Here is a 13,658-nt window from a genome sequence, read left to right on the forward strand (position 1 = left end):
TGGAAAGAGGCCTAGAAATCCCAGCACAAATACATCACACTTGCTGAACGTGCACACGCAACTAATTATAATCTTCAATTATATGTGATATGCTATCAAGGAAAATGTATAGATATAGCCAGCAGACGTTTAGGGAACCTTTATTTTTCATACACTGTTCGAATTTTGTTTTAATGCCATGGTGATCCACAATCAAATGTAGTCAGTCTTTTTTTAATCCCAAAGCATCTGTTCGTTAAATACAGTATAACAAAGTTTTGGATGATGGAATTATTTTTTATCTAAGGATAACTAATGATAACAGCTCCTAAATCTGTTATTTTGTTTTATTTTTGCACAAAAAATTGTATAATTTGCATTTGCATTCATTTACAAATGGAATATGTTGTTAAAATGTATTGGTGTTGAAATAATTAGTGCACACATATACCTAAAACCAGTTTATTGCATTTGGCAATTGTACTAAAAAAAATCTCATTGTCAACCAATATAATTCATTTAATTTGAAATCAAGTGAAAAATTGATTTAAATTATTGTATTAAAACAAATTAATGGCAATTCTTTTATAAGAAGTTGCCTCAAACAAAATCAGCTTGACATGCCTGCTCTAGATAGTTGAATGCTCCAAAATAAATTCTAGACCAGGCCTGTACATGTAGCCTACCAAGTACCCTTGGACAGAGCACAGACTTTTTTTTTAAAAAAAGTAATAAAATCACCACCACTGCCCTGAAAATCATGTTGCCTAGTGCCTCCATGGCTTACCATGACCATGAGCTCCAACACTGTAGATGCTCCTCTAGTCACCAAATCATTCATTAGCCCACCAGCATTCCTTTGCAGACCACAAAGATTTTTAATTTATCAGTGTGGGCCTTTCCCTTCTACAAGTTGCACAGACCTCTTCTAGATTTTCCTCTTGCCTTTCTGAGTTAACTCCTTGGTCTGTCATTGAGCAAGAATTGACTTTGTAGGGAAGCATGTTATCATTTGATGTATATTTAACATATGTTCTACCTTTGTATTATTTATATAATATTTGTATGCAATTTGTATGCACCTGGCGAAGTTTGGGGCAACTTACAATATTTTTAAAATCATAAGATTAAAACATAAAAGCAGGGCTTTTTTTCTCATAGAATGCTCAGAATGGCATTCCGGCACCCATTTTTGCACAAAAAGAAAAAAGATTTTGCACAAGCTGTGCTACTCCCTCTATTGGCTTTCAAAAGCCTATTGGCTTTTAAAAGCCAATAGGAATTGCTGCTGAGTGTGCCAAAAGACCTGGCAGGAAAATGTTGCACCGGCAAGTTGTCTGCAGTGAAGGCAATTTGGCATGAACTTTGCATCCCTCCCTGCTGCCCAACTATACTATCTCAACTAGGTAAGTAAAAGAGGACAAGGAGTGGGAAGTGGGTTCTGCGGAGTCCATTGGCACTCCTTCTTTGTGCTCCCCTGTGTCAGCCAGGCTGGTGGCCTACCTGATGCTGGACCTGTGCCACCATCACCTCACCCTGCGTGCCTAAGTGGCCGCCCTGCATCGCCTGGCATGCACCGCCTCTGTCGCCCACCCTGTGCAGCCCCGCCATATAGAGTGGGCCCCGCTGCTCCCACAGCACCAGCCGTGCCAGCTCCAGCCCTGGGGGGCAGCGTGCCACCAACACCCCTCGCACCCGTGACTGCAGCAACGCTCCCCCTGCCCCCTGCCTCCTGCGGCCACCAAGATGAGAGTTCTGGCACCTTTTTTTTTTTAAAGAAAAGCACTGGTTCTGGGCACTTTCAAAAGCTACTTGCAGACTAGGAGTTTCAGACTGAGCCTCATACTGCACTCTTAGATTGATTTACACTTTCACTTCTATTTACCATAGACTGTCAGCTGTACTTTCCGTGTGGCATAACCTGCTGCATTGGTTGCAGTGCAGATGTATTCCCCAGACTCCTCACTTCCTGGAGAAACTACATCAAGACTTCCATCAGACCCAACAGAAAACATTAAACTACTGGGAGGAATCACTTCTCCTTTCTGTAAAAAGACAGGAAAATGAAGATGAACTTGTTGGTATGGAACATGAAGTAAAAATTGCCAAAGCATATCTTAATAATGCTCAGCTTCTTATCATCCCAGCTTGCTTCAAAGTCATAGTGTCACTGCTTTCTTTTAAAATTACAGTTTTCTGTTATTATTGGCTCAGTTTACATTAAGAGTTAGCCTCAAATGCTCCTTTGAGAATTGTCCTTCCCTCTTTCATTGTTTTAAATCTATAGCTCTAAAAAGTACCTGCTAAACTACATTTAACTATTAGACAAGCTTAATCCGAAAGATTTTCTACAGTAACTATGATAACTTAAGCAATGAGTATTTCCAGATAATACATAGATCTATTCTGTATAGAAAGTACCTTCTCTTCTCCTTCTTCATAGCCAGTCATATGTGGAGAAACTCAGTGGTGGGATTCAGCCAGTTCACACCAATTTGGCAGAAGTGGTAGCTAATTTTTTGTTGCCCAGGCCCAGAATGGACTTCCAGAAGCGGCATCCACACAGAGAACCAGTTGTTCCATATTTGAATCCCACTACTGGAGATACTGTATGTCTGAAAGCTACTTTAAACACATGACAGCTTGCCTCGTTGTCCTAACTAGCAGCCTAAGTAGAGGCAGCAAATTTGCCTTAAGATGGCATTCTTGAATATTATGCCTTCTCAATGTGTTGGTACTAAAGGGAGTTCTCAATATACAGTATGATCACAGTTGAGCCCAAAATTTATGTTGCTAAGTGAGAAATTTGTTACGTGAGTTTTGCCCCATTTTATGACTTTCCTTGCCACAGTTATTAAGTGAATCATTGCATTTGTTAAGTTAGCAGCACAGTTGTTAAGTGAATCTGGTTTCTGTATTGACTTTGCTTGCCAGAACGTTACAAAAGGGGATCACATGACCCCAAGACATTGCTCCCATCATAAATATGAACCAGTTGTCAAACATCCGAATGTGAATCACATGATCATGGGGATGCTGTAATGATCATAAGTGCCATTCTGTGCCATTATAACTTCAAACAGTCACTAGATGAACTGTTGAGGACTATTTGTATTAAATGGTAGCATATGCTGTCTGGACAGGACATAAGCTATCAATATTTTAAGTACATAAATACACCTAACTCATTAAAGTTCAAGTTCAGTTGATCAAAACATTGCAATTACCTTGGACCATACTATGGATGGCTTAGGAACTCCACTGGCTTTGCAAGGCAATGTAAGTGGGACATCTTCTATAGTATTAAATATCTGTTGTCCATGGTGGATTATGGGTGGAACTAAAATAAAAAATATGCAGATATCTTACAAATTGTTTCTTATTACAGGTTGTTTTACATGTTGCTGTCTATAATAAAGCATAATCCTTTAATGCCGACATTCCATCCCAATCTTTCAATCTTTTTAAGTTTCAGTCTTATCTAGATGTAATGGCATGTATAGGCAATGTAGGGTCCACAGTCAATGATGTGATGAAAAATACTCCTTTGGTACCCACCAGACCATCTGACCCACTTGACTTTTTTTAAAAAAAATATTTTAATTAAAATATTAAATAAGAAGCTAGCATGCTGCAGATACTAGGTTCTTACACCATATTTGTATTTATGTGAATTTGAGCTCCACAAAGATCCAGTGGGATGTCAGAAAGAATGTGAGGAGATCTGTTAGTTCATCTTCTGGTAAAGGGTTTTTGTGGGTGGCTGTGTTCACTATGACAACTATTTCACAACCAAACAAATCTCCCATGTGGCCACTTCACAAGTGAACATCTAACAGGTTCTCAGATATGTCTCCAGGTTTCAAAGACGGCCATTCCTGCATTATGCCTTTTATTTAGATTAGATAACAAGGAATGTCTTCCTTTGTCTCACACACAAAACATAGCAACAAATGTGTTGGTTTGGGTTTCCTGATTCCCTAAGCCATAGCCAATAAAATGAACAAGTAGCTGGTATTATATTACAAAATTGACATTCCTATATAACAGGAGTGTCAAACTGCCGACCAGCGGGCCAGTTTCATCATATTGAACCCGCACCCACCCCATTACCAGCAATGCAAAAAGAGAAACAATATGTCGTGACATGTGGCAGGTTTGACACCCATGCTATATAACATAGGAGAGAAGAAAGTTATGCTGAATGATAACTAAAGCAATAACATACAACTTTGTTTTTAGAAATAGAATTTGTGAAACATTTGCACAGGAGACTCCTAAAATGAAATTAAGCTGTAAATAGAATAGATTTAAAATATGTGTCAGAATCCATTTATATCCCATTCATAAATCCCTATCTGTATGTTCTAAAATCTTACATCCCTCACTGGATTCTGCCATTCCCAAGGAGAAGAGAAGAGGTTAATTGGCCATCCTTATCCATTTGTTGCAAGGGTGTTTATTCAGCCTGCCTGGAGGTATCATCAGACCAGGGGAAGAACCTTTGAATTGAGAAGAACAAAGAAAGGGAGGGGGGAGAGATCTGGTTTGTATCTCCGATTACAATCTGAAAGGGAGGAAGGAAATGTCATAAAGGCATGGATGATCCCTCTTCCCTTGAAAGGTTTTGACACCTGAACCTTAATTGATCCGGGACTGACCAAATGGACTGAGGGGAGGGGGTTCACTTGGGGACACTTTAAAAGTATCAATCTGTAACACAGTTTTCAGATCCTGTCTAGATTTTCCACTGACAATCATGTTTTAGTAAAAAGTTCCTTTTTCGACAATTCTGTCTCCAAGAGTTCTTCTTCCCTAAGATGTGGATTGGGGTGGGACCTTACAATATGTAACAGTAACAATACTTCTTTATCATAGTGCATTACAAATTTTAAAAAATCACAATATTCATCCACAATAATTACAATATTCAATTCAATAAAATTAATTCATAACTTAACAAATAACCAGATAAAACAAATACAACTAAAAGAAATAAAGTATAACAACCATACACATTTAAAGGACTATTCTGCAATATTGTAGAAGCCATAACATTAAATATTAACAAATAAAACTTGAAAATTCCCAATCTTAATGACAGTAACTAGGGTAACATAACCAGAGTATGAACCCTCTTAACCTCCTTTTATCAATCCTATGAGGCAGACCAGACCAAAAAATAAGACTCCACAGAAGACTAAAAACTACTTTTATTTAGATTGGCTATACCAGGGGTAGGCAACCTTGGCTCTTTTATAACTTGTGGACTTCAACTCCCAAAATTCCTGAGCCAGCATGAGAAGGCAACCTGGAATCATCCAGAGTAGCTGTGCTGGTGGTGGAACAAGGAGGGTCCAAACAAACACAAACAGCAATGCAGAAGTGCTCCACACACCTCCTTATCAGGCAAGAGAGGCACAAACCTTAAGTGAACCTCCTCCCCAGTGGTAGTCTATATATGAGCTGGTAACCAGTATCTCTTAATTGGGAACAACCAATCCAACCAGACCCTGTGCATTCAAGTATTGAAATCCAAGTATTCCAAAATTTGATCTTCATTGACCAACATTTCTGTGAACACCTGAACCTTCACCAGGCTTCCCATTGATTTGGACTTATTTCAAGCAAACTCTCTTTTCTTGCAAAGTATGCATGCATGCTAGTGCTGCTGGTCACTGCTTATAACCCTTTCCAATGGAAAATAAACTTCTGAAAGCCCATTCATATCACTCAATCCAGAGGGTCTTAAAGAACATGAAGGTTGTAGGGAGAACAAAGGACAAATGAAGACTAAACTGGGAATGGAGATGTGGGAGGGGGTTACGACTGGAGTACAATAATCAACCATTTGAATTGGGATTTGCAATCTTTAAAGGAGGCTTTACATTAGAGTCTCCAAAATGTGTTTAAGCATAATAAAATACCAATAAGTGTAATAAAGTATAATAAATAAAATAAAATAAAATCTTCAATAAGACTGTTATAGCATGAATTCTTTATAGATACTGTATAATTTTCAATGATAATAGAGTGCAAATGTATTCACAATTGTAAGATTTCTTTGACAAGTTTTCTCATGAAGAAGAATGACATACTTAACTTGGAAAGCATGACAATTATTTGGGGGAAAATACAAACATCTAGAGTGTTTCCAAATGGCTGTATTAATCAGTTCACTGTGCTGACACCAAAGCCATTCCAGATCTAACTTGATATGTGCCCATCCTTCCCTTGTCTGATTCCCTACTGAATAAAAGTCTGCTTTTTCCTTGAACGCTGTAAGATTATCAACATTATTCTAACACTGAGAACTTTAGCCATATCTCTGCAGTCCAAAAGGACCAGCTCTTTCTCATTGCAGGGTTCTTGTCCTCTCTTCCCAGGGGCCTGCATTCAGCTTCAGCATCTGAACCCAAGTGAAACTAATCTTCTTTTCATCTTCCATTAGATGTTTAGCATCTTCTTGTTCATAAAGTTGCCCTAGACTGGTTTGTACATGTATTATTTCATCCCTGTCATACTATTCAGATGGTCTTTTTTGTGGACACTTTGTACCATTGTGGTATCATTATGCTTATAGCCACCATAAAGTTTTATCTTTGCACTTTTGCCCAACATTATTTGCACACAAGCATTAAAAAGAATTCTGCATACAGATTTATATGCCACATTAATCATCAGCCTACCATCTGTTTAAAACAATCTTCCTTCACCACTAGTCTACAAAAAACCAATCAGTCAGATTTTTTTTTATTCTGCAATCAGCTAATATAATCACCTTAGAAGATCATATAGGAGCTGTGACTAGAGGGGTCTTCGCCCAGATTCGTCTGGTGCGCCAGTTGCGACCCTATCTGGACCTGGATGTCTTGCGTACAGTCACTCATGCACTTGTGACCTCTCGTTTAGACTACTGCAATGCTCTCTACATGGGGCTGCCCTTGAGGACCACTTAGAAGCTTCAGCTGGTATTGGGGGTCTCCCGATACTCCCATGTTACACCTCTGCTCCATGAGCTGCATTGGCTTCCAGTTGCCTTCTGGGTGAGATTCAAGGTGCTGGTGATGACATACATCGTTATCAAAGAGACCCTCCGTCCACGGGAGACCACTGCCCCTCAGATAGACGGATGTGAATCCCTCCTCTTAAGGTGGGGTCCTGGTGGTCAATTGGGCCTACTGCTGGTATACCTCTCTCCAAGCTGCGTAGCAACGGCTCTACCCAGGCTACTTGACGCCCTCTCAGGACTGGCGGTTGAATTTCCCAGACTTATGGTTCTGGGAGACTTTAATCTGCCTTCCCTGGGCAGTACATCGGAGGTGGCCCGAGAGTTCATGGCTTCCATGACGGCCATGGACCTGACCCAAATTATTCAGGACCCGACTCACGAGGGGGGAAACACGCCTGATCTTATTTTTATCTCTGGGCAATGGCTTAATGGACTGGGTGGGATTACTCCAACATCTCAACCCCTTTCATGGACAGACCATTATCTCCTGCGGTTGGGCCTCTGTCACGTCACCCCCCGCTGTCAGGAGGTGGAACCAACCAGATGGTTCTGCCCCAGGTACCTGATGGACCCAGATAAGTTCCAGATGGCGCTTGGACTGATCCCTACCTCCCTCTACCACAGCCCGGTCGAGTCCTTAGTTAATGCCTGGCAACAGGCTGCTTCGGAGGCTCTCGACCACGTTGTGTCTTTGCGTCCTCTGACCTGGCGCAGGTCCCGACTCGCTCCTTGGTTCTCCAAGGACCTGCGGGAGATGAAACGCTGGAGAAGGAGCCTAGAGAGCATTTGGAGAACCAGTCGGTCCGAGTCTGACCGAACACAGTTAAGATCCTTTTCTAGATCTTATCTTGTGGCAATGGAGCTGGCAAAGCGCACTTACTTCACCACCCTCATTGCGTCCGCAGACAACCGCCCGGCCACCCTGTTTAGAGTGGTCCGCTCCCTTTTAAATCAAGGGACAGGAGAGGACCCATTACGAGGACGAGCCGAGGAATTTAGTAAATATCTAGTGGACAAAATTGCTCAGATTCGGGCTGGTCTGGACTCTGACTGGGCAGTATCTGACGAGAGGAAAACAATGAGTTTGGCCGAGAACATTTGGGAAGAGTTTGATCCTGTGACTCCAGATGAAGTGGACAGGATCATGTGGAAATTAAGTGCCGCCACGTGTTTATTGGACCCGTGTCCCTCGTGGCTGGTCTATGCGTCTCGGGAGGTTACAGGAGGCTGGCTCCTAGCAGTTATCAATGCCTCACTGAGTGAAGGGTACTTCCCTGCCGCCTTGAAAGAGGCGGTAGTAAGGCCCCTCCTTAAGAAACCTGCATTGGATCCAGCTATTTTAAACAACTTTCGTCCTGTCTCCAACCTTCGCTTTCTTGCGAAAATCATTGAGAGTGTGGTGGCACGGCAACTCCCTTTGGTCCTGGAGGAAACTGAGTATCTGGATCCGTACCAATCAGGTTTCAGGCCCGGATATAGCACAGAGATGGCATTGGTCGTGCTGGTGAATGATCTCTGGCAGGCCCGAGATAGGGGTTACTCCTCTGTCCTGGTCCTATTAGATCTCTCAGCGGGTTTTGATACCATTGACCATGGTATCTTGCTGCGTCGTCTTGAGGGGTTGGGAGTGGGAGGCACCATTCTACGATGGTTCTCCTCCTACCTCTCGGGCCATTCGCAGACGGTGTTGGCAGGGGGGCAGAGGTCAACCCCAAGGCCCCTTAGTTGTGGGGTGCCTCAGGGGTCGGTACTCTTGCCCCTCCTGTTCAACATCTATATGAAGCCGCTGGGTGAGATCATTCGTGGTTTTGGTGTGAGGTATCACCAATATGCGGATGATACCCAGTTGTTCATCTCCACCCCAAACCAACCCAGTGATGCCCTCGATGTGATGTCCCGTTGCCTGGAAGCAGTACAGATTTGGATGGGAAAGAACAGGCTCCGGCTCAACCCAGCCAAGACTGAGTGTCTTTACATACCGACATCTCGTTTAGTCCAAGAGGTTCCATCTTTGATTATAGGAGGAGATGCTACCTCCCGTTGATAGAGCACGCAACCTGGGCATCCTCCTGGATTCACAACTCAGTTTTGAAGATCATATTGGAGTCGTGGCTAGGGGGCATTTGCCCAGATTCGCCTGGTACACCATTGTGTCCCTTTCTGGACCGAGATGCCCTATGTACAGTCACCCACGCACTCGTTACCTCCCGTGTAGACTACTGCAATGCTCTCTACATGGGGCTGCCCTTGAAGACCACCCGGAGGCTTCAACTGGTGCAGAGTGCAGCTGCACGGGTAGTGATGGGAGCACCCCAATACTCCCATATTACACCCCTCCTGCGTGAGCTGCATTGGCTACCGGTTGCCCTCTGGGTGAGATTTAAGGTGCTGGTAATTACCTTTAAAGCCCTACATGGTTTAGGCCCAGGATACTTGCAGGACCATCTGCTGCCGGGAACGAATTCCCATCACCCAGTACGCTCACACAGAGAATGCCTCCTCAGGGTACCGTCGGCCAGACAATGTCGGCTTGCGACCCCCAGGGGAAGAGCCTTCTCTGTGGGAGCACCAGCCCTATGGAACCAGCTCCCCCCTGAGCTTCGGATGGCCCAAGATCTCCACTCCTTTCGCCGTGGCCTCAAAACACTCCTTTTCCACCTGGCTGACCTGGACTGACAGGGATTTTAATTATGTTTACAATTTTAACTCTATTCTTTAATTTATTTTAATTTATTTCAATTTTTAATTTTAATTTACTGTACAGAGACCTTTAAGTTTTGTTGTTGTTAGCTGCCCTGAGTCCCCCGGGAGATAGGGCGGGATATAAGTCCCATTAATAAATAAATAAATATAAAGCCCTACATGGCATGGGTCCGGATTACCTACGGGAGCACCTGCTGCCGGCGTCAACTTCCCTGTGTCCAGTGCGCTCCCACAGAGAGGGCCTCCTCAGGGTACCACCGGTCAGAAAATGTCGACTGGTGACCCCCAGGGGGAGGGCGTTCTCGGTGGGCGCGCCAGTCCTTTGGAACTGCTTACCGGCTGAACTCCGGATGGCCCCCGACCTTCGCTCCTTCTGTAGTGATCTAAAAACTTATCTATTCGAACAAGCCAGCCTAGTCTGATGGGTTTGGGGTTTTAACATTGTTTTTAACTAACTTACTGCATCGGGCACAATCATTTAATTTTAAATCTTGTATCCTGTATTCTTATTTTTATTGCCCTGTACACCGCCCTGAGTCCTTCGGGAGAAGGGCGGTATATAAATAAAATAAATAAATAAATAAAATAAACAAATAAATCATAACAATATGCATGTAGGTCATGGAGGCCAGGAACAAAACCCTTTTTTGTGGGGGGAGGGGGAGGTTGGCAAACTATTTTCATTTATGCATTATCAGAGCATGTTTAGATGCGCTAGAGTTTGGGAAATGCAGGTAAGCACAAAAGACACTTAGCTGCTGGTTGACTTAAAGGTAGTGATGATAAATGTAACTATGGAGAACTAGGTATGTCAATACTGAACCACAAAAAAATATAGACACTTCCATGACAGTACCAAGAAGAAGCAAAAGTAAAGACAACAAATGTGTAATGGTTCCTTTTAAATGCATGCTTTGAAGCCCTGACAGATGCATGGGCAGGAGACCATATTATCTCAGCAATAGTAAAAGGATGTCATAAACATCTCCAATCAGAGATGAAAAAATAACTTTCATACAGGTGGCTTCCAGATTCACATATGATATACCTCCATAAAGCATGCAAAACATTATATTATCATCTTAAGGATGGATCATCAATGCTACCCATTCACAGACCTACATAATGATCTATAGAGAACTGTTGCAGAAAGATAAGAATGGGAAATAATATCCATCTGCTGAAAAATGAAACTGTTTCAAATAAGCTTGTCAGCTGTTATTCCTTTTGTTTAAGGATCTATGTGTTAATAGTATATACAGATTTGCTCTCCACCTTAAAATCTTCTTGCCTTTGTAAGTCTTTTATATTTTGAATAGCTATCACAACCTTTCTAACAGTTCTTAACATGCTACCATAAACAATACTCACTTGCAAAAACTTAGGAAAAATAATTTGCTGCCTCCTTGTTAGGCATTTTATTGGTTGTTTTAAGCATTCATCTCTTAATTTTACAGAGGGTTTTTTTAATTATGATGAATGACGCTACTGAAAAAAGGTGGGACATTACAAATCCTCTGTGCTTACTGTGATCAGCATAGCAGTTTTTAAAAAATATGATACTAGTTGTTTCTTTAAACCACACCACCCGATTCACTAGCTTCTTCTTTTTAATCCTTGATCAAAGCTTTTAAACTGCATTTGGATAATTCTTTCATCTGCCTGTTTCATTAAAAAATAACTATGTCTGCAGAAACATTTATTACTTCAAAACATTCATTCAGAGAAGACCTATTTTTGGATAGCATTTTATTCACATGTTCTGTTTATCCAGAAGATTGTACAATCAGAACATCTGGGTGAGACACAGATGTCTTCTTCCACTTTGAAGCAATTCATGCAATGGAACTTTCAGTGGGAAAAATCAAAATTGTGTTCTGGATACAAAGAACTTTTCTTTCACATAGCCGTTTAGCACATTCTGCATGCACAAGACCTTTAACATACATACACATCTCATCTGCCTTTCATGAGCAGCTGGAACCAGTTTATTACCTTCAGGATTCCAACAAATCTCCTTAGCTATACTTACCCTATGAAATGAGAAATTTACATAATATATGTGTTGGATATATTTGCAATTGAAAACACAGAACATATTGAAGATTTTATTCCTTTACTCCACAAGCTATCACTGACTTATCAAATCAAATCATTTTTATAGTCAGACCAGCAGAACACTGCTTATTATGAGGATGAATATGAGAAAAAGATATGACCATAGACTATAGTTCTCATGAATGATTATTTAATGTATTTCTTTCTTCTTTGAGGGCAAAAGAATAAAGTAGAAAGATAGCAAACAGGGAACCAACTAAAGGAGGCAAAATTGCAGAATTTTGAGCAGTGGAGATTTTGCTTTCCCTTTCAACTGACTGTATCCCTTTTCTTATCCTATGAACCCCGTAGGAAGCATCAAAAAAAGGCTGGATTGAGTAAAAACATGAACTACAATGCACTGCATGACAGCAGTTCTATTCATTTCTGTATTCACTTGAAAACAATCTCTCAAGGATTAAATTCAGGCTGCTGGTAATGTCAGATCTTGTTCCTCATCAACGAGCAGACTACTGGGAACTGGCAGATTATAGGAACAGGCCGTTGCTCAGTCATCTGAACTGATCATTTGCAGAGTTTTTAAACTTAGTGTGCAATTTCAGTGACAATCTACCAATCATCATGGGATGAATGGAGTACTAGTGAAATCTTAATACTGAAAAGTAATGAAAACACTAAATGTTTCACTCACCAAAGACATTAACAGTGGTTGTTTTGTTGTCTGTCCCAGCAACATTGCTGGCCATGCAACTGTAGTCTCCAGAATCCTGTAATCGAACCCTTTCAAGGTGAAGACTCCCATCACTTCGGAGGCTGATATAAGGAGACTGGACCACCTAGAGTTGGAGTGGGGAAGGCAGATAAGACTTATCTCCATTTTCCATTTAGTCTGGTCATTTACACCTGGCATATTCAGGGTTTTTAAAAAATATAACCAATGTTTTCCAGCTAGCTGACTTAAATGAGAAAAATCTTGCAGAAGTTTTATTTTGCTTGTTTTTTCAACCTTTGAAGATAAACAAGACCATATGACTCTCTTTCTTACACCTGGACCCCTAGATCCATTTTGCATCTTTTAGGTACAGGATCACCCAGAGTTCAGGAAGTGCTTTTTACTTCTGTGTTCCCCTTTCTCCTCTAAATGAAAAACATGAGAGCTTGGGAAAGTGAAGGAAGCAATAAATGGCTTCAAATCATATGCAAAGCTTGACTTTTTCAACTGGAATATAGCAAAAGTTTGACTCCTTTCATGGCTTCCATAATAGAATACCAAAGTGTATTAAAACAGTGATTCAGTCTAAGGGCTGCATATGGAATTATCTCCCTTTGAAGTCTGTAGACTTTCCTGGAGTGTATGGTTCTGATTTTCTTGTTTCTGGTTGTAGCATAGTTTCAATGAATTAATTTTCAGTACATATTTAAGAAGAGGTTTCCTGTCTCTGTCAGGGCCACTGGAATATGCAGTTTATTTTCTCCACAACTTTCCATTCTTTTATCCTGTAAATTACAAGCATAGTTACAAATTGCAATGCTCATGCACCCTAATAAAACTTCTGCTTATCTTCACAAGCCTATAACAAACCATTCTGTGGGAGATAAAATTAAGTTATACTTTTTATATATATAAAACAATTTACACAAATGGTTCTCCTGAAAGGAAAACATGGTTATTGTGTACAGATTAAATCAAACTACCTCTACATCAAACTTAAAATTGATTAGAAATCCCCCATTAAAACTTCAGCTGAAAGGAAGATTAATGAAACATAATATTTTTCTGCTTATATTTACCTCCAACTGGTGAAGTTATCCTTCTCCAGAAATAGAAATTTGCACAATTCAAATGTAATAATCTCCAGGTGAAGTTAATTTATAGTCTTAACTATGGGTGTCAAATAGCAAATTA

General features: G+C 41.0%; 1 protein-coding gene across 1 annotated transcript in view; it reads right to left on the reverse strand.

Moving 5' to 3' along the window:
- The window catches only part of HMCN1 (hemicentin 1), a gene marked incomplete at its 3' end in the record, with an annotated part of 535,761 nt that overhangs the window by 295,742 nt on the left and 226,361 nt on the right, over positions 1–13,658 (reverse strand). The window contains 3 exon segments of the mRNA XM_083360257.1: positions 1,865–2,024; positions 3,207–3,319; positions 12,444–12,588. Of these exon segments, the coding sequence (XP_083216383.1) occupies positions 1,865–2,024; positions 3,207–3,319; positions 12,444–12,588 (418 nt within the window).

The sequence above is a fragment of the Vipera ursinii genome (genome assembly GCF_947247035.1).
Source record: "Vipera ursinii genome assembly, chromosome: 3".
NCBI classification, from domain to species: domain Eukaryota; kingdom Metazoa; phylum Chordata; class Lepidosauria; order Squamata; family Viperidae; genus Vipera; species Vipera ursinii.